At 45.6% G+C, this 25,814-nt stretch overlaps 1 protein-coding gene across 7 annotated transcripts in view; it reads right to left on the bottom strand.

The window, feature by feature from the left end:
* DAPK1 (death associated protein kinase 1) overlaps nucleotides 1-25,211 on the bottom strand; it is a 206,029-nt gene extending 180,818 nt beyond the window's left edge. The window contains exons 1-2 of one of the 7 annotated variants that reach the window (XM_070459526.1): nucleotides 25,140-25,211; nucleotides 23,666-23,835 (exon numbers count right to left, since the gene is read on the bottom strand). In XM_070459526.1, the coding sequence (XP_070315627.1) occupies nucleotides 23,666-23,727 (62 nt within the window). In that variant the 5' untranslated portion in view covers nucleotides 23,728-23,835; nucleotides 25,140-25,211. Of the gene's footprint in view, nucleotides 1-23,665; nucleotides 23,836-23,940; nucleotides 24,052-24,173; nucleotides 24,318-24,573; nucleotides 24,666-24,696; nucleotides 25,046-25,139 lie in introns of those variants that run through there. The other 6 variants (XM_020902140.2, XM_020902143.2, XM_070459525.1 and 3 more) reach the window with 6 other exon arrangements.
* Between the last annotated feature and the right edge of the window lie 603 nt (nucleotides 25,212-25,814).

Genomic DNA, 25,814 nt, shown 5'->3' on the forward strand with positions numbered 1-25,814 from the left:
CACTTTCCACCTCAAAGTCACTAGAACACAGCAGCAAAGGAGGACTCATGGCTTCTGTATTCTAGTCGGCAACGATCATTTGGAGATAAGACCTCAGCCAAAAGATCTCTCTCTGCCTGTCCTAGGATTTTCTCCTGGCTTACCATGGCGTGCTATCAAAGGAGAAGTGCTGATATTTTAAATGTCACTCACAAGAAAAGGAGGATGTGAAATAACCATCTGAGGTAAGTCCCAGTAATTCAACCACTGATAGCTCAAAAAAAAAAAAAAAAAAAAAAGCTCAGTATTTGGAAATGGTCCAAAAAATCCCACGAGGTTTGTGTTTTGAAAGACAGTATTGCATGCCCATCTAAATAGGGGATTTTCAAAGGCTCTGGAGATCTTTGGCCAGACAGCCTTCTTCATAGGCCTGGATTCAGAAAGCATCAGAGAAGTTTCCTGGGAAGTTCCCAAGGGCAGCAAGCTGTACCTGCACTCTGTGAGGGGGGCAGGGCCAGCCCAGGCTTGTCCCACATCAGAGTATGCCCCCTACCCACCATGCCTGGTGAGCAGTGATGGCAGCAGGGACCTCCCCACGGTACCAAGCTGTCACTTCTGGACTTGCAGATGCAAAGAGCAAGGATATGCTGGGCTCTGAGAGGGTGACATCAGTGTCAGAGACCCAGGAGGCCCATCCCCTCCAAGCCCTTCATTCTGGCAAAGAGGAACTAGAGAGTAGGTGATCCACCCAATGACACACAAGTCAAAGTCAAAAGATGAGTTTCCTCAATTTGTCTCTCAGATTTTCTTTGGTCGCTGAGAGATCAACATCTAGAGAGGCAGATGTGCATGCTCAGTCGCTAAGTTGTGTCTGGCTCTTTGCGACCCCACGGACTATAGCCTGTCCGGCTCCTCTGTCCATGGGATTTTGCAGGCAAGAACATTGCAACGGATTGCCATTTTCTCCTCCAGGGGATCTTCCCATCCCAGGGATGGAACCTGTGTCTCCTGCATTAGAAGGTGGATTCTTTACCACTGAGCCACCTGGAAAGCCCAGAGAGGCAGAGAGTTGCCTCCAAATGAAACACCCCATCCGTGAAGTATGCAGACCCCAGCTCTCGTCACTGGAGTGTGTAGAGCGTGTAGCCGGCTACCACCCTTTGCTTTCACGGAATGTTTGTGGAATTCTATTTCCATCAGCTAAGTAAGTACAGAGGACTAATGTCACCTCTGACCCTCCACCCTTCAGGCATCCACGTTCACAGCCTGCCTGAGACCAGTGTGTTCTGTTCAGGGGGTTCTTCCCATCCCCTCCTCCTTGGCTCCACTGCCAAGAGTCTTTCCTGTTCTAATGGGAAGAAATCCTGTCAAACTAGCCTCCAACTGTCTTTGAAGCAGAGATCAGCATATGGAGATGGTTTGGTTTGGGTTCTGAGTTTTCAGAGAAATGCTTTTTATAACATTTCTAATTGGCCTCAACATCAAAGAAGGCATGTCACCCACAAGAGCGAGCGGCAGAGAACAATTAAGGAGGGCTGAAGGGTGAGAAGTCAGCCAGGTCTGGGCAGACTCACCTTAAAGGACCATCCACTGCAGATAGACCACCACCACTATCACCTTAAAGGACCATGCACTGCAGATAGACCACCACCACTATCACCTTAAAGGACCATGCACTGCAGATAGACCACCACCACTATCACCTTAAAGGACCATGCACTGCAGATAGACCACCACCACTATCACCTTAAAGGACCATGCACTGCAGATAGACCACCACCACTATCACCTTAAAGGACCATGCACTGCAGATAGACCACCACCACTATCACCTTAAAGGACCATCCACTGCAGGTAGACCACCACCACTATCACCTTAAAGGACCATCCACTGCAGATAGACCACCACCACTATCACCTTAAAGGACCATGCACTGCAGATAGACCACCACCACTATCACCTTAAAGGACCATCCACTGCAGATAGACCACCACCACTATCGCCTTAAAGGACCATGCACTGCAGATAGACCACCACCACTATCACCTTAAAGGACCATGCACTGCAGATAGACCACCACCACTATCACCTTAAAGGACCATGCACTGCAGATAGACCACCACCACTATCACCTTACAGGACCATCCACTGCAGACAGACCACCACCACTATCACCTTAAAGGACCATGCACTGCAGATAGACCACCACCACTATCACCTTAAAGGACCATGCACTGCAGATAGACCACCACCACTATCACCTTAAAGGACCATCCACTGCAGACAGACCACCACCACTATCACCTTAAAGGACCATGCACTGCAGACAGACCACCACCACTATCACCTTAAAGGACCATGCACTGCAGATAGACCACCACCACTATCACCTTAAAGGACCATGCACTGCAGATAAACCACCACCACTGTCACCTTACAGGACCATCCACTGCAGATAGACCACCACCACTGTCACCTTAAAGGACCATCCACTGCAGATAGACCACCACCACTATCACCTTAAAGGACCATGCACTGCAGATAGACCACCACCACTGTCACCTTAAAGGACCATGCACTGCACAATTTCACAAGGGTGCCTTGGAAGATGCTGCTCAAAAAGCTTTGCCTTTGAAAAAGATACCAAACATACTAGGTTAGTACCATAACAATTCTCTAAAAGCTTCCCACCTGTAGTAAATGGAGTCAAATTGCTAATATTAGAAAAACTCAGGTGTCCCCTCAGATGGCAGATGGATACACTGTGGTGTATTCATATGACAAGATACTACTCAGCAATAAGAAGGAATGAACTAAGATATCAACAACGTGAATGTATGTCAAATGCATTATGCTAGCCAGATTTAAAAGGTATATATGCTATAATTCTATTTCTATACCATTCTCGAAAAGGAGAGACTAGAGGAACAGAAAACTGATAGTGGTCAGATGCTGGGGATAGGGAGAGTGTCCACTATAAGGGGCACAAGGAAATTTGGGAGGGATTACAAAACTACTGTATCTCTCAATTGCAGCAGTGGCTACATGACAATATGGATTTGTTAAAACTCATAACATTGTACAATATGAAGTACAATATTACTGCACACCACCTATATCTGAAAAAAAAGGCCAACAAAAAAATCTAGTAGTAACCAGGAAAAAGTGCAAAACCCAATGAAGAACTTAAATATTTGCTGTTTCTAGGTAAGTTCCATTTTAATATTTAAAAACAAACTTACATCTCTCTGTACATTGGTGGCTCAATTGACTGGCCATGCCCTTCAGAACAACTGACTTCTCGCCCATGGTAGGAGCAACAGGGGCAGGCAATTAAGTTCCTCAAACATTCAAGCATTCAGTAGATGCCAAGCCTAGAGAGAGGAGCTGGGCAAAGGAGAGATGCCCCAGACCAGGCCTTGGAGAGCTCACGGGGGGAGGGATGAAAGGAAAACACAGGAGGACATGGACCAGAAGCCCCCAGTCCGGATGCGGCTGCTCTGACCAAAGAAATACCACAGGGGTTTTTTCGGAGGTTCATATTGCGTCACTCATTTATTCAACTCATTTTTGAGCTGCACGCAGTGAAAAACAGAGATGGAGAAAGTCCTGGAACTCACCCTCATTCATAGAAAAGACATATCCTTCCACCCCATTTGCTCCCACTGGACCACCCACAGACTGCCATGAGATAAGATGGGACCCTGGGGAGACTGCAGGGCACACCATTCAAACGCTCGGATGTGAATATCCATGGCTGGTGTCCTCTGGAGTACTGTGGGGAGCTGGTTCCGGCAGGGAACCCACCCCAGCTCCACCCGCAGGCTTCTGAGAAAGAAGACACGAGTTCAAGAGGCCAGGTCTGTGCTTGCCAGCTTTTTCCCCACCTCACGGACCCTGCAGAAAGGATGTATGTGCTGCCTGCAGCCTGAGACAGCCAGCCTCAGGACTCCGGTGCCCTTAGGCCATGCCCAGCTACCCTGAGAGTGAGGGGACCAGTGACCCACGGCCCAGCCCACCTGGAACATGAAGGGTGCTCCTTGACCCTCTGCTCAAGGAGCATGGGAGGACAGATCCAGAAGGGTACTTCCCAGTGGTCTGGAGACCTGGGAAACTGAGTTCTTACGTGATGGCACCTCTTGCTTACTTGGTACCTTCAGGAGAATTAGAAACAGGTGCCCCCTCTTCCAGGAAGATGCCACTGAGCATCAGCTGGACGTCAGCCCTGACCTCACTGCTCCCTAGCCTGCTGCAGAGCCTCTGGCAGGACACAGACTGTCCTTGCAGGACCGCCTCACCTAGGAGGCAGTTCTGTCCTGTGTGCTGTACGTAACCTACCTACCTGTCGTCAGGGAGATTCTCTTTCAGCAAATTCCAAGTACTGACCAGCATGTCTGTGATTTTTTTTGAGGCTAGCAAACATAAATACCTAAGAGCTTGTACTTCCTAGAATGTGACTTCATCAGTCTAGGTCAGGCTTAATTTCTGAAGTTTCCCCCGCCCCAATTCACATGGACTGCTCAAAATAGCTTCTTCTGCTGTTCCCCTATAGCTAGGGGCATCCAGCTAGTCCTCAAACCATGTTTGATGACCCAGTGGCAATCAAGGAGCTCACTATCAGGAATAAGTATGCTTGGAGCCATAGTTCACACTTTATACCCATAGGAATTCCAAATGGATCACAGAATTTAAATGTAAGTAATAAGATTTCCCTGGCCCAGGAGCTACAACTACTGAGCCCGAGTACTGCACTACTGAAGTCCACACACCCTAGAACCCAGAGGCCACATCTACTGAGTCCGCGGGCTGCAGATACTGAAACCCATGTACCTAGAGCCTGTGCTCTGCAATAAGAGAAGAGACCGAAATCAGAATCTGTGCACTGCAGCTAAAGAGTAGCCCCTGCTCACCATGACTAGAGAAAACCCATGTAAAGCAGCGAAGAGCCAGCGCAGCCAAAAATAAGAAATAAATAAATTAGATAAGTAATAAATCATAAAAAGTACTAGAAGAAATGATAGAAAATATTTTTAATAAACTCAAAGTGAGCAGAGACTTTCTAAATGTGATATAAAACCTAAAAAAGATGAAAAATTGTTGATAAATGCAACTACTTTAAAAAAATAGAATGATGAAAATGTTCTGGAGCTAGATTGTGGTGTATAACCAATGCGAATGTACTTAATACCACTAAACTGTACACTTAAAAATGGTATGATTTATTTTATGTATATTTTACCATAATACAGAAAAACATACATATATGGGGAGGAGACCAGAAACAAAGTCAAAAGACAAAGGACAACCTAAAGAAAAGATGTGTAAATCATGCAACAGACATTAAGCAGTTTTTAATATATAAAGAGTTCCTACAAATTAAGAGGTCTACAATGCTATTGAAAAATGAGCAAATAGTATGAACTCATTTTTCAACAGTAGTTCACAACAAAGACAAATACTTCTTAAACACATGAAGAGATGCTTATACTCATTCATATTCAAAAATTAATGACAGAATCCCCTGGTGGTTCAGTGGTTAGGACTTGGCACTTTCACTTCAGTGGCCTGGGTTCATCCCTGGTTGGGGAACTAAGATACTGCAAGCCACATGGCAGAGCCCCCCCCCAAAAAAAATTAATGAAACCACACCTATCAAAGTAGCAAGTACCCAAAAGTTCCAGAAAAGGGGGGAGAAATTGGCTCTCTCAATTGTACTGGGTTGCACTATGCTATGCTAGTCACTCAGTCATGTCTGGCTCAGGGACCCCATGGACTATAGCCCACCAGGCTCCTCTGTCCATGGGATTTTCCAGGCAAGAATATTGGAGTGGGTAGCCTTTTCCTTCTCCAGGGGCTCTTCTCAACCCAGGGATTGAAGCCAGGTCTCCTGCATTGCAGGCTGATTCTTTACCAGCTGAGCCACAAGGGAAGCCCATACTGGGTGGTAAACTGGCTTATTTTCTATAAAGAGCAACCTGGAGGATATCTATCAGAATGACAAATGCTCATACCCTCTGACCCAGCTATTTCACTTCTGGGAATTTATCCTACAGATAATTTCAACCTTTTATGCAAAAGTTTTCATTACAGAATTATTTGTCATGAAAAATTGGAAACGAACTCTAAAAGTTCATAGATAGGGAGAGAGTTAAATAAATTATGGTAAACCCATAGAATAGAGTCATTTCTCTTTGTGTAATAATGGGCTGATTTTCAAAATATGTTGTCAGGTGAAAAAAAACCAAGTGTAGAACAATGCATGTAACATGATCCCATGATTGTAAACACATGAAAATATGTAAAAAGTTTTTTGACTGAAATATGCACAGGCTCCACCTGGAAGGAGCCCCAAGTAGCTGAAGAGCTGGTGGCTGGAAGATGGAAGGAGGGACATGTTTCTCTCTGCATGTCCTCTTCAACATCTGTGTCATGTGACAGGTATGACCTGTTCCATTTCAGATGATGTGATCTTGTTCCCATCACTGCCTACCCACATTGAGGACTGATGACTAAGGAAGTCTCCCCACTGATACATAAGAGGGCCACATCGAAGACGGGGCAGAGAAATGTCAGGTCTGATAAAGCTGGAAGAAAGGGACACAGAAGGAGATGCTGTCCTCTCTCCTGTTCCTTCTGTCACTGCCTGAGTGCTAACACCCCACCAGAAGGCAGGGCTCTGGCAGCCAGCTCTGACGGTGGAGACAGTCTCTGCTGTCTCTTCTTTCCGGAGCTTCCTCACTGCCCACCAAGGACCTTGTCCTCATGGGGTACAAACTGGAGTCCCACAAACTGGCTCCAGGTCTCAGCTTTGAATTCTCATTCATCCCTGTGAACACGTCCTCCAAGCACACATTTGGCAACATCCTTGGGACTGGATTCAACAATGAGTGAGACAGGCAAGCACTTGCCTTTTCAGACCTTAACAATGGAACTGGGAAGTGCTCTAGATGACCAGTGCTACTCACAAGAGCCCACTGCTCATTTTGTAGGAATTTTGTGAACTGCTGGTTAAACACAGCCACTGTTAAAGAATACAGAATCCAACAATGTACCAATCCCAGCAATGATACCAAGAGCTGAAAACACAGCACTACCATAATCAGCAGTGCCGAAGGTGAAAGAGGGTTCAATTTACTGAATGTGATCTGTACAAGGGTGAGAAATAGTCTAACAGTAGATCACATGTCAGATCCGGGGCAATCAATTTATCAGGAAAAGAATTAGCAGATGGACAAGAACTAGCATTTGTCAAAACAACATCAAGCATAGGTTTGTCAAAAATTAACAAATGCATTCTGGCTATATACTGGCTATATGGAATTTATAATAATAAATATGGACATTTTGTATTATTTGTCAATTGTTACATATCCTTTACATCAGTAAGATTTACAATAAATGTAGGTATGGTATATATTTATATATATATATATCTCCATGTGTATATTATATATATGTATATATACATGTATGTAAGTATATACACACACACACACATATTTCAATTCACTGTAAACTGACCTATGCTACCTTGAGCCTAACTTCTCTAAACTCTAGTTTCCCAATCTGAAAAAGAAACAAAAAAAAAAAACTCTTTCCACCTACCTTCAAGGGTCAAAAAAGAAACTCTAAGTTATAAAGTTGAACCCTAATTGTTTCCAACATCCTAATTTTTCCCATCTCATGATGGCTGATTTTTAAATATATACTCCCCACAACTGTCCCGCTTTCAAGCAGCTGTCTTCTTGCCTGTAACCTCTTTTTTATCACAGGAAGAAATTCTACCTGAGAAACAAAAGCTTCTCTGCCCTGGAAACTGCTCTGGTTCCAGGTGTCCCTGTCCTCCAGAGCAGGGGCCCCCCATGCTGGCATCCCCTCTCTTGCTCCCTGAGTGAGGAGGCTAATTGACACCTTGTAAGGCTGGCAACGTGCCCAAATCCTCCGCAGCAGAAACCCATTTTCTCATCAATCCGTTTACACGATTCCACCGGAGCCCTCCATTTCTTCTCTCTGGGTGCAACTCCAAGCGCTTCCTGGAGAACTAATTATAAACCATAATTAAATACTATCTTTTCAGAACACATGATACACCTTTCTACTTGCACTAGAATCAATTAAAATTTGGTGGGGAAGAAGTCAATTCTATATTCAGACCTCCTTTTTCCTTTTTGAAGTCCCAGTTTTCCAGCATCGTAATAAAACAGAGCAAACTTGACGGGACTGACAGCAGGGAGACTCCCAATTGCAGAGAGGTTTAACATCAAGTCCCATGGGTTTTCACTTTTAAATTACAAATATTCTAGGGCAAACAGTTCTGCCGTAGAGGCTCCATTCAGAGACTCAGCGCACACGTGGGCTGCTTTCTCTAAGGGCCACACAAGTTGTGACATGGGCACATCAGTATCTGGTGCCTATCACATCTGATACCTACTTTCCCTTCGGTAACTGATATGGGTCAACCACAGCTTACTCCCACTAGGCTCCACCATGCTTTAAAATTTAAAAAAAAAAAAAATGACAATGAGAATAGGTAACATGATAAAGAAAAAAAAAGCACCACCAGATTTGGAGGAAACTATCAGGATGCCATGATGGAAAGGACATAGACATTTTGTCCATATCCTACTCTCCAGCGAGCTACTGACACTGGGACCCACTCTGTACCTTTAAGAGGCTGATGTTACCCAGGGCTATTCCAAGGATGAAAACATACTATGCTTCTTAAGGAAGTTTTTAGTGATGACTTCAGTTCAGTTCAGTCGCTCAGTCATGTCCAACTCTTTGCGACCCCGTGAATCGCAGCACGCCAGGTCTCCCTGACTTAGCCCCCTTTAAAATTCATAGGAGCTATGGTACAGTCCTGCATTTCAGAATTCTGTTGATTATGGACAATGAAGGGAACTGATCACCAAACAGCAGGTACTTCTGGAATACTTTCTCCGCACAAGATGCTGGGAACAAAAGAACCATGACAACTTAAGTGGCTTACAATACAGGGAAGATACACACACTGAAGAGAGCCTCTTGATGAAAGTGAAAGAGGAGAGTGAAAAAGTTGGCTTAAAACTCAACATCCAGAAATCTAACATCATGGCATCTGGTCCCATCACTTCATGGCAAATAGATGGGGAAACAGTGGAAACAGTGACAGAACTTTTTTGGGGGGGCTCCAAAATCACTGCAGATGGTAACTGCAGCCATGGAATTAAAAGATGCTTGCTCCTTGGAAGAAATGTTATGACCAACCTAGACAGAACATTAAGAAAGCAGAGACATTACTTTGCCAACAAAGATCTGTCTGGTCAAAGCTATGGTTTTTCCAGTGGTCATGTATGGACATGAGAGTTGGACTGTAAAGAAAGCTGAGCACCGAAGAATTGATGCTTTTGAACTGTGGTGTTGGAAAAGACTCTTGAGAGTACCTTGGACTGCAAGGAGATCCAACCTATCCATCCTAAAGGAGATCAGTCCTGGGTGTTCATTGAAAGGACTGATGTTGAAGCTGAAACTCCAAACTGGCCACATGATGAGAAGAACTGACTCATTTGAAAAGACCCAGATGCTGGGAAAGATTGAGGGCAGGATGAGAAGGGGACGACAGAGGATGAGATGGTTGGATGGCATCCCTGACTCAATGGACATAAGTCTGAGTAAACTCCGGGAGTTGGTGATGGACATGGAGGCCTGGCGTGCTGCAGTCCACGGGGTTGCAAAGAGTTGGACACGACTGAGCGACTGAACTGAACGGAAGTGAACACACACAGAGGGACAGCCAGCAATGCAACATGGAGGGTCCAAATGCTGGATGACTGTGCTGAAGAGGAAACATCCAAGTGTTTGCAAGAGGAAGGAACACTTTGCAAGGGCATGGTCAAGAGTGACTTCCTGGGACAAATGGAATGGAGACCCAGTATTCAGAGTAGAGAGGTGGGTCCTGCAAGCTGACAGTACAGATTCTGAGCACTTGCACCAACAGAGGGGAACAGTTTCCATGACAAACCCACTGCTATTTCACAGCTGTAATTAGTGGACGTCCCTCTCCTCCATCCATCCATACAGCTAGCTGCCCCCAAATCTGTTCTTCACTCTTCTCTGCCCAGACAGATGCTGCCCCACATCCTGCCCCACCCTGGTTCCCTGCAGGAGGTTAACAGGAAGAACAGGTGTTCTTCCCCAGTGTGGCATGTGCTAATGGCCCTCCTTGGTGGCTCCAGCTCAGCCCTAGGTGAAGTATCATCTTCCCAGGCAGTGCATACTTGGCCCATCAAGAGTGGGCTCACTTCACACCAGCCCCCTGACTGACTCATTTCCCTTCCCCACCATGCCCTTCCAATCAGCCCGGGTCCTTTCACATCCTCCACTACTGACAAGCTTCCTTGGGTAAACTCCACATAAGTGCTCCTTCCCCCAGGGAGCTGGAAGAGGGCAGAAAGCATTCTTCACACCTCCTGCCACATCCCAAGACCCAACCTTTCATCTTCAAAAGCCCCCTGCCAGAAGGAGGGGATATGGGAGGCAATAACTAACCTCTGTGGGTTTCCCACAGTCTCACAGCATGCTATGTTATCCAGCCTGTTGCAGAGGCTGGAACCACACTGCAGGCTTAAGAGAATGTAAAGTGATTAAAAAGCAAGGAGTTAAAAAAAAAACAAAAAAATTAAAAAATAAAAATAAAAAGCAAGGAGTTGGGAAGATTCCCCTGGAGAAGAATACCCAATCCATATTCTTGGCTGGAGAATTCCATGGACAGAGGAGCATGGCAGGCTATAGCCCATGAGTCACAAGGAGTCGGACATGACTGAGCAACTAACACACTTTTCTCTAGCTCTAACTAAAAATCAGAGATCAGTATTAAAAAGAAAACCACATAGCTATTCAGGTTAAAAACAGAGTCATAGAGACAGTAGCAGAAGGCCACCATGGGAGAGAGCATAGTGGACCAAGAAAGAGCAAGCCATGATGGGGACCCGGCTGAGCCATGACTCAGAGCAGCCTGCTCAGCAGGGAGGGGCAAGGCAGAAACTTTCATGTGGGCCATGGGTGGCTGTCACACTGGGTGAGCAACACCATGGAGTCTCTCCAGGTCTTACTCACTGTCTGTGTGCCACCCTATAATACTGGGACACAACAGATCTGCCCACCACAGGGACAACATAAAGACCAGACCACAACAACACCTACCCCAGAATTCTGGCTCACACCATCAGTAGCCTGCTCCCTTCCTTCCCCAGCTCTGGACACCCAAGGCCAATACCTTCTTTCAGAGGCAGTTTCTTGGCTCACTGGGTGCAGGATCCTCCTTGCCTACCACCTGTTCCAACCCCTAGGTCCATTTGTTAACACTTCCCTGTCTTGATCCTGTAGCCCAGTGATTCTCAGTGGGCTGGGGTGGGGGTAGGGTGAAAGGTTACTAGCATCCAGAGGGCAGAAGCCAGGGATGCTGGCTTCCCACAACCACAAAGAATCATCTCGACCAAAATGCTACTAGTACTGAGGTTGAAAACTTCCAATTTAAAGGAAGGAAACATGTACTGAACCTGTCATACGCTAGGCATTGCTCTGAATGTTCTAAAGTTCTTTGAACATCCCCCTTCCATGACAGTGGCAGAGGAACAGGCCACAAAGCAAGCCCATCACCCAATTTCCAGTCATCACTTAGCAATCTGGGGTGTCCAAAAGTTGCCTCCACTATTTTAAACACATTATCCAAAGCCAATGTCTTTCTGTACCTCAGTTTTCTCATCTGTAAAATGTGGGTTACAAAACTTACCTCCAGTCACTGGTCTAGAATGGGTTCCCAGTAAATCTTAGTCTCCTAGTCTCTTTTTTCATGTCTGAGTTTCAATTTTTTTCAGGGACTAAACAAGTAGACACACACACACATACACACACACATATCCACTTGGGCACCTACCTGCTTATGTTTTTAGTCCCCACAAAATCTGGATGAATGAGTGAATAAACATATGAACCCTCAAAGTCAGAATGGCATCTCTTTGCTGGAACTCCAGAAACAGTTTTTCATACTTGGTTTCTCTCACTTCTTCTTTAGGTTTTCTATAATCATTGATTATGTAAAGTCTGTCTGCCCCACTTGGAACTCATTGAGACAAAAGGTTCTGCCCACTACCCCACTGCCCTACCATTGAGAAATCAATCAGCCCTGGATGAATGAATACGTGATGGGCGGATATCACAGCTCACACGGCAACTTTTGTTTAACAGGCCATTTATGTTGCCTGTTTATAGTTAACATTGTCACTCCCTGATATTTCACTTGAACTCACCTGATAAGCCCAATTTCCAGGCATTCTTCTTTAAAAATTTGTGAGCAACTAATGTTACTGTTACAAACTACGGATATCTCTACACAAGGGGCCATAAGAATAAGGAAGCATCCTTTTAGAGTGGCCTCTTGTAAGGCCGCCATGTTCCTTGAACAAATGGGCCCCGAGTCCAGGGAACAAGGATGCACTCAAACGCCTAAGTGGGCATTCACTCCCAGCAGCTGGCAGAGCTTCACCATTAAGTAAATCCTAACAATTCAGCCTTTCAGCCACCAACCTAATAGGCTTTTCTTGGCACAGGAAACTCTGGCTTGGCCAAACACTCATTTTCACATCTTAAATCAGTACGTGTCAGAACTGAGCGGAGGCTCAGACCTGCCGTACGTCTTGCCTTCTGCAGCAAGTTCATCGTGGAATGGAACTCACACACTCATTTAGACTCCTTCCCCCATAAAGATCTGTAATAAAAATCAATGATTTGTTCGTCGGATCAAATTCCTAGTCTCTTATTCAGCTGCTTAAGACAGTTTTTTTTTTCATTTAAAAAGCAGCTAGAAAAATGAAATTGACTTTTCAGGAAGCTACAGTACACCCCATTAAAACATGAATTTGTGTGCTGGCATACCTCAGGTTCTTAATAATGCCAGGATGACCGGGTCCCTGAGCATTTCTGAGCAGCCCTCCCTCAGTTGTGCAGCTTTTAGCTGTTCTGGCTTCCCCGAAAGCATGTCTTCCCATCTAGATATGAGCTCCTCCCTCCCTCTTCCCAGAGACTCTGGGTGCCCTTTGGCAATGGAATCCCATAAGCCCCATCTCTAGCAGCCCACTCTCAAATGCATGGCTAAATTCCTGGATAACTCATTTCTCAGGAGTTCAGAGGATCACTGACCACACCAGAGGGCAGACCAGAGAGGGAGCCCGGCACATAAACTGAGTCCTGGGTCTGAGCCAGCTGAAACAGATAGCCAAGACGGGGCACACAAATGCATCAAACTTGGTAGAATGAGCCCACCCTGTGGGCTGAGCCAAAGGCAGCGCAGACAGAGGAGAAGAGAAGGAGGGAGGATGGAATTGAGGAGAGGTGGGAAGTAAGCCCCACCCTGCCCCTAGACAGCCAGGCCAGAACCTGGGTGAGGAGCTGAGAAACTAACAGAAAAAGGCAGGCCCCTGAGACCCAGAAGCATGTTCAGTCTCTCCTACCCTGTCTTAGTAAACAGCCACCCCTTCTTCAGTGCTTTCTATGTTCCTGCTACTGGGTCAAGCACCTTACACACACCACATATATCTTCACAACCACCTTCTGAGGCAGGTATGATTATTATACCAGTTTCACAGATGAGAAAACTGAGTCTCACAGAAGTCAACTGCCTTCCCCAAGGTAACAGCTAGTGCTTTGTTGAGTCAGGGATGTGGGTCAAAAGCTCTGATCTATATTATCATTTCTGGATATGTACCTTCATAGTTTCCCTGGTGGTTCAGACAGTAAAGAATCTACTGCAATGCGGGAGACCCAGGTTCAATCCCTGGGTTGGGAAGATCCCGACTGCAGTATTCTTGCCTGGAGAATTCCATGGACAGAGGAACCTAGAGGGCTACAGTCCACGGGATCGCAAAGGGTTGGACACGACTGAGAGACTAACACTTTCGAGGCAGATAAACAAGGCCTCCTGTGCAGATAGCTGCATCCCACCCAATGTAAGACACACAAAAAGTCAATTTGTGAAACGCACCGTTCATAGGGAGAGCCAAGAATCACAGGGACAAGCCAAGTATAAAAAAATATGAGCTGCCCAGTTATTTCGGAGAAGGCAATAGCACCCCACTCCAGTACTCTTGCCTGGAAAATCCCATGGATGGAGGAGCCTGGTGGGCTGCAGTCCATGGGGTCGCTAAGAGTTGGACACGACTGAGTGAGTTCACTTTCACTTTTCACTTTCATGCATTGGAGAAGGAAACTGCAACCCACTCCAGTGTTCTTGCCTGGAGAATGCCAGGGACGGGGGGAGCCTGGTGGGCTGCCGTCTATGGGGTCACACAGAGTCGGACACGACTGAAGTGACTTAGCAGCAGCAGCAGCAGCCCAGTTATTTACCACAAATTAAGGATACAGAAGATAAGAAAGAGAACCTGCAGGACAAGCCTAGACAGGCTCCACAGAAGGCTGCAGGCCGCCACTGGCCAGCTCACTCTGCACTTGCTTTTTAGTTCTCCAGGTTAAAACTTCTCTCTAAAGCAGATAATTTTTTTTTTTAATTAAAAAAAATATGTTTTCATTGCCTGCCCAGCTTGGGCCAGAGTGGAGGTGGCTCAGGGTTGGCGGGCAAGGGCACTGGCCTTCACGGGCCTGCATCCTCCACCGGGCAGGCTGGGTGCACACTCCGGCCAGTCAGGACCCAGCCTGGCGCAGGGCTGCGGGCAGAAGGCAGGCTGCGCCATGACTGTGAACGCCTCCCCATGGGCGCCTGCGATCTAGATGAAATTAAAGGGGACACTGGGCCTTTTGGAAGGAGCTCTGGAGACTCAAGAATGTTGGGAGTGTGGACCCAGAAGGACTCTGGATCCTGCTCCACTGTTTCGAAGTCTGACTTTGTCCAATGGGTGCAAAATTTAAAAAAAAAAAAAATTTTTTTTGTTTTAATTATATGCCTCAAAGAATGTTGCTTCTGAAGATAAGGCCTACAAAGGATGGTCCATCTTAACTGGTACCATTCATAAAACTGGATGGACTCATTCAGTGCCCCAAGCATGTTTAGCAAAACCAAGGGACCTGATGCTTCTATACCACAGCCAGGCTTCCCTTGCCTGTCCCCAACTGCATTTGCCAAGCTCTCCTATCTCTCTGTGTCAGGGGAGGGGTGGGGATGAGAACAAGATGATAAAGCTTCATCCTGGAAAATATTCCACTTGTTCAAATTCACTTTCTCTGCCAAACAATTGAATCAGCTGCCTGAAGCTGGTGAGGAGGCACATCTGACAGGTGTCCAAACTCTGCAGTTCGAAAAGGGTCATTGTAACTATCTTCCCTCTATTCCAAAGGCAGTGTGAATTACATGGCAAAGAAGTGCCTAGAACAGGGTCTCAAGCACTCTTTTCATAGATTTTTCACCAAGTGGGATGACACGTGAGGACGCCACTCTGATTGTATAATGTGGAAAAAGAGACATTAGGAGGAAAACAAGAGCAGAGTTGCCTTAGGTCAGGCAGGCCTTGTCCTGAGCACATGATGCCACCGCAATTATGGTCTGAAAAGAGGGGTAAGCTGGCCAGGGAAGGGGAAGGAAATAGACCTATTTTCATCCAAAGAAAGAGGAGCTCCTGAGGACATTTGGTGGAAATTTCTGGCACTACAAACAGCAGTATATATGCAAAAACAACACTTAGAAAGACAACTTTCTATATCCATATCTACGGTGTATAGCAGAAACCCTGGCAGGCCCTGGTTTCAGATAACTGATTTAGTAGCAGTAAAACAGTATTTTTAAGATAACAAATAACTTATTAATGTTTCTTTGACTTACCAAATTTCTAAGGACAGTTCCTCAGGGTATCAGGTGCAATTCAGCATTTGCAGCTTCAGCAGTTAGCTGTGAAAAGTGTATTCTCTACTATCCATATACCTACAGGGCCAATTGTTTTGTTTTTTTTTCAAGGGAAGCAGTCTATTATATAATATTAGATTCAAAAGGTTGCAGCTTTTCAACACTCTTTCAGAGACACATATTTCTGCTGCTTACCCATAAACCACAGATGACAAAAAAAAAAAAAAAATTAGCCTTAGGGGATGCAAAACAATTTAGAAAAACTTCTCAAAGTGGGGTGGAAACATCAGAGCAGAATCAGCACTAACTACTGATCTCTTCTCCCCCAAGCCACTCCTTCCATGTGCCAATGTACCCCTGTCCCAATTCTGTCCCATCACCTGAGCTGAGTCTTATCTACCCTGCCACATATATAGCCTAGTCTAAGACAGCAGTATGAGGTGCTAGGCAGACACAGACAGGCAGTTCAGAAGGAAATCTGACCCTCTTCAGGATAGGACCAAAAAGGTACTGATTACCTCACCTATGGAAAATTCTCCACTGGGAGGGGGACAAGAACATGTGGACTGAAGTAAGGTCTCAAAAATCCTGACAATTTTTACAAGTTAAAAAGGGAAGGGGTGCCTGGTTCTGAAGGAAGAAAACAATGAGCGATGGAAAAATGGAAATTAGCTCATTACTTATAAGTGAAAATTTACTATATCAACTGTCCTGAGATATTTAAAAACCAGTCCCACTCATCACATGATATCTGAGTAGGAATAATCAAAACAGTTTTGACTGAAAATGTGTCCTGCAAGAGTCCACACACAGAGCCAAATTTTCCAGCTGAAAACCATCAGGCTTATGAATATCAGCACCATCAATACAAACTTTTCAAACACCAGAGATCAGCAGTTCACAGCATTCATTTGTTCAAACATTATGTTCTTCCTCCAAAGTTGAAGGTGTTTTTAAACGGGGATAAAACCAACCTTCTCCCCAACTCCTTCCCCTCCTGATGTCTCTGAACCTAACATTATATTACGGAATAAAATTTCTCAAGCTCACAATTGAAATGTCGACAGGGAGGACACAAGGGAAAGACTCAGGGTCATTTCTCAAGAGGTAAGCAACATTATACGTAAATGATCACACTGTGGTCTGTACGCCACACGAGCTCTTAACATCACCTCCAGAAGACAGGAGTGATAAACAAGAGTCAGTAAGGATCACACCTGTCAGCTATCACAAGAGTTTAGTTACCAGCACGTGACTGGTTTTGTTTTGTTTTGAACTAGGATTGAAAATGAGACCAGTGATTTTAGGTTATGGGTTTGGGCAAGCTCCGGGAGTTGGTGATGGACAGGGAAGCCTGGCGTGCTGCAGTCCATGGGGTTGCAAAGAGTCAGACACAAAGGGCAACTGAACTGAACTGAACATCAAACCTAGAACGGGGATATGGCACTTTTTGTTTTACCTAAGAAATATGTACTAGTTAGTCAGTTATTTTTAAACCTATTTTTGTTAGACGATGTAGAAAAACCAAAGATCAATCACTTTTTCCTCTACTCTCTCCTAACTGTATATTTAAAAGAATTCATTTAAAATATTAAGAAAGTAATAATTGTATTTATTATAAAAAATTATACTACCATATAATCTCCTTCAAGGCTGAGGGATGATGCATTCTGTTGTGATAACTTACAACAAACCAAAGCAAAACAATTAGGTGTCACTTTCCAAATAAAGATTTAAACAATCATACCCCAACCTTAAACCAGACAGACTAGTGATACTTAATGAAATGAGAAGCTGTCACTTATAGGGTGGCCTGTTAGGTAGAGCCACAACTCTCACATATTCCAAGACTCAAAGGTTAAATAATAATGAAAGTGTTCTGTGAACTTTCTAAAAAGCTAAATTATTAACTTTGAGACTTGGGTAAAACTACAGCAGGTTCTAGCGCCATTCATAACTATGGGGCACAGGCCATTTGGAAAAGGCAAGAATGTCGCATGTGTTGTCTAGTGCCCATGAGTGTTCTGAAATCCAGGGGTCAACCTCTGCATGGGGTAAAAATGAAAACCCACCATGAAATTGTTACTGGTTACTCCTGACCATCCTGTCCAAGCAGGTATGAAGATAGATGGGCATTAGATGGCTACCTAAACCACTTCTCTTAAATATCAACATTTCCTGGCTTCCAAAAAAAAGATAATTGCCAAATCCTAAGTAGCGTGAAGAATATAATGAAAACAGTCCTGTTCAGGAGTCTAGGTCCATCTCTTGCTACCTACCAACCAGCTACCTCAAGAAAGCTACTGGACCTAAGGTCTGATGGGATGAAACAAGAAGAAAGGATTCACTGACTGCTCAGCTTCTTCTAAGGTCTAAGTGTCCAAGGGTCTTGGGCTGCCCTTCACCAACGAAAGCTCCTCCCCTCCCCTCTACCGGTAGGAAGCTTTCTTTGTCTCCTGATCAGAAATAAGTTTTTACACTAAAATCATGCTTTATTTCATGCATATGAAATGCAAGATTAGGTTAGGTTAGGTACACAAAGCAACTGACTAGAATTAAAGGTGAGAGTTCGTAGCACATTCCCTGGCAGGGTGTCCCAGAGGTCAGACAACACAATCTTGACCTTGAGGTTCACCTCTCATCCCCCTACCACAGCATCTCTGAAGACACTCCCCTCCACCCCTCTCCTCAGTGCGCACACACACACACTCACACACCAATTCCTCACATACACACACACACACACACACACACACTCACACACTCACACACCAATGCCTCAAGGAAATGCACTCTGCACTTCAGAGGTTACAAATTTGCTGAGAGACCAGAGGATATGTCTGATAATGGCACCTCTTCTGACATAACACCGTATTTGCAATAACTGCAATTAATCTGAGCATCCATCTCTGTAAGCTTATTGTGTTTTTCACGGCTTTACAGGGGTGAGCCAACGCTATGGGGCTTTTAGGTTCCTAAGCAGCTGGGTGAGACACAAGCCTAGAGGAAAGAGCACAGAGGGGCCAAGAAAGCTGCTTCAGTGTTCCCTGGCTTCTCCGTCAATAAGCACCTCCATACCCTACATTCCTGGGGTATGCCCCACTAGGTTCCAGTGAGCTGAATTTCTGGGTCCCCAGGAGGTCCAGAGGCAGATTCTGCATTCCCAGTGCTGGCAAGCAAGCATTCAGCCCAAATGTCACTCGGCACTGTCACCACGCCCTCCCTTCGCATTCTAGAAGACTATTATTAGATCTCCCTGAAATGCACAGAATTTTAAAATCCCTGACTGTTATCTCTAATAGGTATATTCGAACTTTCTCTCTCTTAAAGCTTGGCTGCCTTTCCCATCAGAGCAAACATCTGAGGGGACAAGAAAGCAGAAAGGAAAAGAGAAAACTCACAGTCAGCGAGGTCCTACAGGGTGATCTCACTAGTCAACCCCATGAGCCTTTGAGCCCCACTTCCAAGAAGAAAATATGCTCAGAGGTCTCTCCTTCCACCCTCACCCCCATCCCCATGAGATTGCCAGTATTCTTACGACTGATTTCTGCAGTTCACAGTAAATCAACTGAAAGATGTACTCAGACTGTCAGGGTTTATTATCAATACAGCTCCTTATGTTGATTAAAATGCCCATGGATTTTATGCCAAAATGAGAATGTTTTAACTTTGAATTATTATCTTCCAGTGACCATCCAAACAAATGTAGAATATGTAAGGCTCCATTGTGTTTTGTTTAAAACACATCTTGTGCTTAGAAATTTTGGCTGCTTTTGCACATTACTGTTCAGCCAGAGAAGGCAAAGGCAAAAGCAGCTCTTATTTTGATGAGCTGCAGTCTTTAATATCCTAAGTTCATCCCCACCAGTCATCACTTATTGAGGGTCATATAAATGTAAATATATATGGGTGTGTCCATTGTGCTTTAAGAATATTAATCCATTCATTCATTCAATCAGCAAGCATTTATTGAGCACCTAGAATCACACATCTAATTAAGCATAAGAGACAAAAAGTGATGAGAAAGTCCAAGGTCACAACCTTGGGACAAGTTGTGGGGAAAGCAGACAATCAAACCAGTAATGAGTATGCACTGTGGTAAATGCTATAATGAGGAAAAGAGGTTATTAAAAATAATATCTGGGGCAGTGACTATGTGTCCGATGTTTACAGCCACTGCCTCCAATTCTCACAACATCCTGCAAAGGTAGGTATCTTTCCGCTTTCCAGTGTACCAGACTGTCCCATGCTAAACACTGCCTCTCCATCTGAGTCGGTATCGTTTGCATCTCAAATCCCCATTCTGGTCTCAATACCTACCTGCAGGCCTGCATTAACTTATTCAGGCATCGATCAAATTTTTGCCTGGAATTATAAAGCACATTGTAGACCTTGGGGAGAAAAGAGACCAGAACACACTCTAAAGGAACTTTCAAGTCGGCTACATAGAGCAATACAAGAACATTAATAACACAAAGCAAAGATGGAGCATGGACCAGGCGGTCTGCGGTCACGATCAATGGCGTGCTTCAGACAAGCCATTTGGCTTCTGAAAGGGAGAAATCATTGTGGAGAGATTTATTTAGGAGGTAGGACCAAGGTCTTAAGATCACATAAGGGCAGAGAGTGGAAGAGAAACAAGGCCAGTCCTTAGCAAGGCAGTGTTCAGAGAGGTGCCCAGAAGGCTCACAGATTAGGCTGAACCAAAGCCGGGGTGAAACTGGAGCCCGATGGTGGGGCAAGCCAGACTTCAGCTGCCCCAAGTGCCAGCTGATAAGAGATGCTAAGGCACCTGGGCATTAAAATGACCCAGTGTAACAGCGCATGCAGAAATCCACATTTGTGAGAACTCCTCCCAGAAGCCACTACACATGATGGAAGCAGTTCTTCATTCCACCTCCTGGGATACAGGCTGAGACCCAAAGGACCTCCTAGAGTCAACAGAGGTCACCAAACAATCCTCTAATGCTGAAGTCCCTTTCACTGCAGGCGCTCGTCTCCACTCGACTTCAAGGCCAGAGCTGTATTATTCAGAATCAGAGTGGAGAGGCTGAGGGCTGTCAGCAATGGGTCTTCCCCATGGCCCTTTTCCCACAGGCCCTTCCCCAAATTGGGAAACAGACACTTAAAAGAATATCGGGTTGCAAACCAAGTTATTAGCGTGCCTGGAATACTCACGTCTCAACCAAGTTCTGCGGATGATATCTTTGTTTGTTTAACTCCTGACTGCTGATAAAATACTTTTACATGTCTTAGATTACTTGGTACTCACAACAGTCATGAAATAAGCACTAGGCCTCTAATTTTACAGATGAAGACCCTGAGGGTCAGGGAGGATAAGTGACCTATTCAAAGTTATAAAGCTGCTGAGCTGTATACCCAATTTTGGATCAGACTATCTGTCCAGTGGTCTGTCTGCTCTGTCACTACTGCAAATGATCATAATACTTTAAAAGTTTTTTAGAGCTGACAAAGAGTTTTTATGGTAGTCCTGGCAGTATATACACTAATATACACAGACAGAGACACATGCACTCTCGCCCTTGTACATACAAACTCTGTTTTCATAAAAGTAAAGTGACAATAGTAATAATCATAATACTATATTCTGCTTGTTAAAAAACCCATTTTCCTCCTCTAGCTATGGACTTTTCTCAGCTCATTTATAAATTGAGTAGCTATTATTTAGATTACTGCTAAAGATACATGGGTGAAGTCTTAAATCCTAGATGTGGGCCTATTTGTAACTCACTCTTAGATCAACCTTGCTTTTGTGTTAAGTATCTGCCCATTTCCATTTTCCACCACTAAGCTCTTGCCTCTACTCCCAATCTCCTCGCAGTGACACATGAAGCGGCATCTTTCCCAAATGTCCATCTTATGCCTGCATTTGTTTTCAGGAAGTGGCAATTTCCCAGCAGACATAAAATTCACAGGACTGGAAAAAAAACTTCAAAAAAAAAAAAAAAAGATTTACCACATTTTTAGACAAAAACAAAAGACCTATTAGACAGATGGGCACGTGTACTTTTTTTTTCAAAATCCCCAACCCCCAGTTTTTCAGAGCGCTTCTTTGAAATTCACAGGTCACACAAATTAAAATTTTCAATAAACAATTTGTCAGTTAGTCTTGCACAGTGGGGAGAAAATTATACACAGAAATGTAGAATGAGCCAGAATCAAAGCCAACTGCTAGTGACAAACGAGCAAACCACTTCCCATAGCAGAGGCAGAGGGCCTGTCATCACACCCACGGAATAAAGGATCACAAACTCCCCCACCAGCCACAGGGAGTCCTCATTTTTTTGTTTTTCCTTCTCATCACACATAATTCTATCAAAAGATCTTAATGAAAATAAGGTCAGCATATTTAATCTATAAAGCAGTCAACTCACCTACTTTTAACCATCTTTCTTTATGAGAGAATTTATATAATCAGGCCACACTACACAAACAGAATTTAAATATAGTTTTTCACCTTTCTCCCCTGCTCCCAAAGGGAAACTCCATGTACCACTCATCTTGCTAAAAGCCACAGGAATAAAGTGACTTAATTCTAGTTAAACCAAGTATTTCAACCACATACTCTTAAACCTTAACCTTAAACATATCCACAAAATGTGATTTTTGAGAGCTTTCCATCTTATTCATTCAGTAAATCTCCAGTATACAATAAAATTCCCCTAAGCACAAGCTCCCAGTGATGTTCTTAGTTCATACTAAAGGTATACAGAAATATTTTATACAATAACTTTAAAAACATTGCTTTTAGTCTGAACTATTACTTGAAAAATATTTTAAACTCAACTTCAGTTCTCATAAAGTAATCTAGGGTGTGGGTGTTTTTGAATTTCCTTTTCATGGGGAAAAAGGAAGCACTGAATCAGACAACAGATGTATATGGAAAAACACATATTTTGATACACATATTAAATAAAGACATACTTTTTTGTTTGTTTAAAGATTCTTCTGTCTACTTGACTCACAATACAAATAAACCACAGTCAAATTCCTTATGCAGAATTTAAATTAAGATGTGAAACCTGGGTTTTCTGCTGAAGTCAGACCAGAGCACAACCCACCTTGTCAAATCCCCAGTCAAGAAGAGACCCATCCAGCCCCTCCATGTCCCCAAAGAAACCGTTCTTTGTTCACCTGGAACTGAAAGGCTCCACTTTCAGAATCACAGCTCCTGCAGCAATGGAAGTATGCTCTGAATCCAGATAGCCATATTAGACTCGCCATCAGGGATTTGTTAAAAATTTAACATTGTGAATGAAAGCAAAGCAACCACTGACACCAACTGGGTAATTAAACTGCTGGTTCAAGGAAGTTTGAAAATCTAAACCCAACATCAACATCTGGCAAGTCTTCATGTGTGACCTACCAATACTTGTGCATGCATGTTACTCAGAAAATTCATAAAGAGGGAACGTATTAAGCTTTTAAAAGCCTATTAATTGGTTTGTTCTATCTGAATCACACATAAGCAGCTAACTCCAGTTCCAACTACATATCAGCGTTTGCCTCATTGTCTCAGAAGGGCAAAAGCTGACAAGAGTTATTGAAGACAATTAAATCTGTTCTTGTCCAGGGGTCTCAATCAATACACTGCATCATAATCTAACACTGAAATTGCCTCTCCGCCCCCCAACCCCTTGGACGAGGTAGTTTATTTCTGGTCCCTAGTCCTTGCTGGGTTAGTAACTCTTTTCTCTATAATTTGCACATCTCCTAGAAGGAAGAGGGAGACATCTGAATTCAAACTGCATTTGTTTACCGCCCACTACCAGCAATATTATGCATTCCCACCACCCAGAAGCTTGAGCTTTCAGCACCCTACCCCACCTGCCCCGTACCTGCCAAGTTCCTCGCCGGTGTCGTAGTAATCATCCACGTTTTCCTGCCTGAACACGGTCATGATAAACTGTCACGCGTCACCAAAGCCCAGCGCACTTCAGCTCCGCTTCCCAAACCATCACCACCACTCCTGCGCCTCCGTGGGCCCCTCATGCATCAGTCAGCAGTCCTTAAAAAAAAAAAAAAAAAAAAAAAAAGGCAATATAATAATAAAATGACAATCCCAAAAGGAAGTACCCTTCCCCTGGACTAAGTCTAGCTCGCTGAAGACCACCTCTCCGGAGCTGCCCCACCCCGCCGGGTGGAGAGGAGCACTCTTTGTTAAACCCCAGCATGGGGATGCCCCCAGCCCAGCGTCGCTTGCGCACTCGTGTGGCCGGGCACCGCCGCACCCCAAGCTCTGGGTCTCCGAAAGCAAGGCGCGGAGCACCGATCAGAACCCGCTCCGGAAGTCGCTGACCTCCCCGCCTCCTCTTTCTATGCACACACGCCCACCCAGCTCCCCACCTCCAGGGGCGCCGCGGAAGAATGAAGCCCTCGCCCGGGCGGAAAGCGCCTGGCTGGAAGCATCCCTCTCCTGCCAGCAGCAGCCGCGCAGCCCCCGCGCCACCTCTCGGCGCCCGCAGCTCCCCGGCCGCCACGGCCACCTTCTCTCCTCCCTCGAGCCAAGCTGTCCCCAGAGGCACATTCCTGGTGACTCCCGCTCCGTTACCCAGCCGACCCGGTGTGCGGCCGCCCGGGGGAGCAAGGGAGGGAAGGGAGCGGCCGAGGGAGGCGCGGCCGCCGGCTCCCAGTCTCCGCGCCCCGAACACAAAGCGCCCGGCCCGCGCCACCTGTTCCCATCCGGCCCGCGGGGCTGGGGGCACCTCCCGGTGGCGATCCCACTTCTCCCCTCAGTCAAGTTTACCCTGCCTTGGCCTTCTCTGTTGTCTTGGGCGCTGCCTGGGCAAACCTCGTCGTGCCGCGGCCGCGAAAGCCAAAGCAGGCGGCGGGGCTCGGGGGGAGCAGAGAGTCGCGCGCGGCCACTCACCCGGGCGCCCGGGAGCTGCCCGGGTCCTTCCCGGGCGCTGTCGGAGGCCGACGGTAGGCGCCAGCGCCCGAGACGAGCTGGGCGGCGGCGGGAGTGCAAGGAGGCTGAGAGTGGGGGCGCGGATTCCGCGCGTCCTCCCGGCGTCGGCTCGGCCTGGCTCTCCCGCCCCGGCTCCGGAGCAGCCCCGCGGCTCCTCGCCGCCTTCCGGGCGGAGGGCGGCCGACAGGCGGCCAATAGGGACCCCGCGGGCGGGCTGGCGACACGGCCCACCCACCTCCGAGCTGCCCGGTCGGGCCGGCGCTGCCGCTGCGGCGCTGCGCTGGCTGCTCCTCCCCGCTCGGCTCGTGGGGCTCGCTGGCGCGCTCTACCGCTCACACCCCCACACCCACCCACTCACCCCACACCCGCGCGGAGAGCGGTCGCGCGCAACGTGGGTGCCCCACCTGTGACACGCGGCTACGCTGCCCTCTTCCGCTGGGATCCGGAGGAATGCGATTCCTTCCTCCTGCAAAGGTGTTTTGAGCCCTTGGCGTGGGCCAGGCACGGTGCTTTGCACCGGAAAATCACAACAGACCATAAGTTTTAAAAAATCTCTGCCCTTCTGAAACTTAGATTCTGGCAGAGAAACTAGACAATAAGTATGTAAACAAATCAATGAGATCATTTTAGAAGGGGTGGGTTCTGTAGAGACAATACTGCAGGATAACACAATAAAGAATGACAGGACAGGAGTAGACCTCATTAGGAGTTTCTCTACGGGACAGGTGTTTCGAGCTAAGATCTGGACGGTGAAAAGATATGAAACCAAATAATAAAGGTTTGGAGTATCAGAGGCCCAATGTAACAACAGAAACGAAGGGCTTAAGTGTGCAGTCCAATACGAATTGGTTGTTGATACGTTGAAATGTGGTTAGCCCAGAATTAGGTGTGGAAGAAGTGTGAAATATACATGGGTCTTTAAGACTTGGTATAGAAATAAGGATGAAAAACATCTCTTGAATATTTTTTATGTTAAATGCATGTTCAAATAATAGTATTTTGTACATATTTGGTTAAATAAAATATATTATGAAAATTAATAATTGTTTAATTATTAAAAAATCACTTTTTACTTTTCA

This window comes from Odocoileus virginianus, chromosome 31 (assembly GCF_023699985.2).
Source record: "Odocoileus virginianus isolate 20LAN1187 ecotype Illinois chromosome 31, Ovbor_1.2, whole genome shotgun sequence".
In the NCBI taxonomy this organism is placed as follows: domain Eukaryota; kingdom Metazoa; phylum Chordata; class Mammalia; order Artiodactyla; family Cervidae; genus Odocoileus; species Odocoileus virginianus.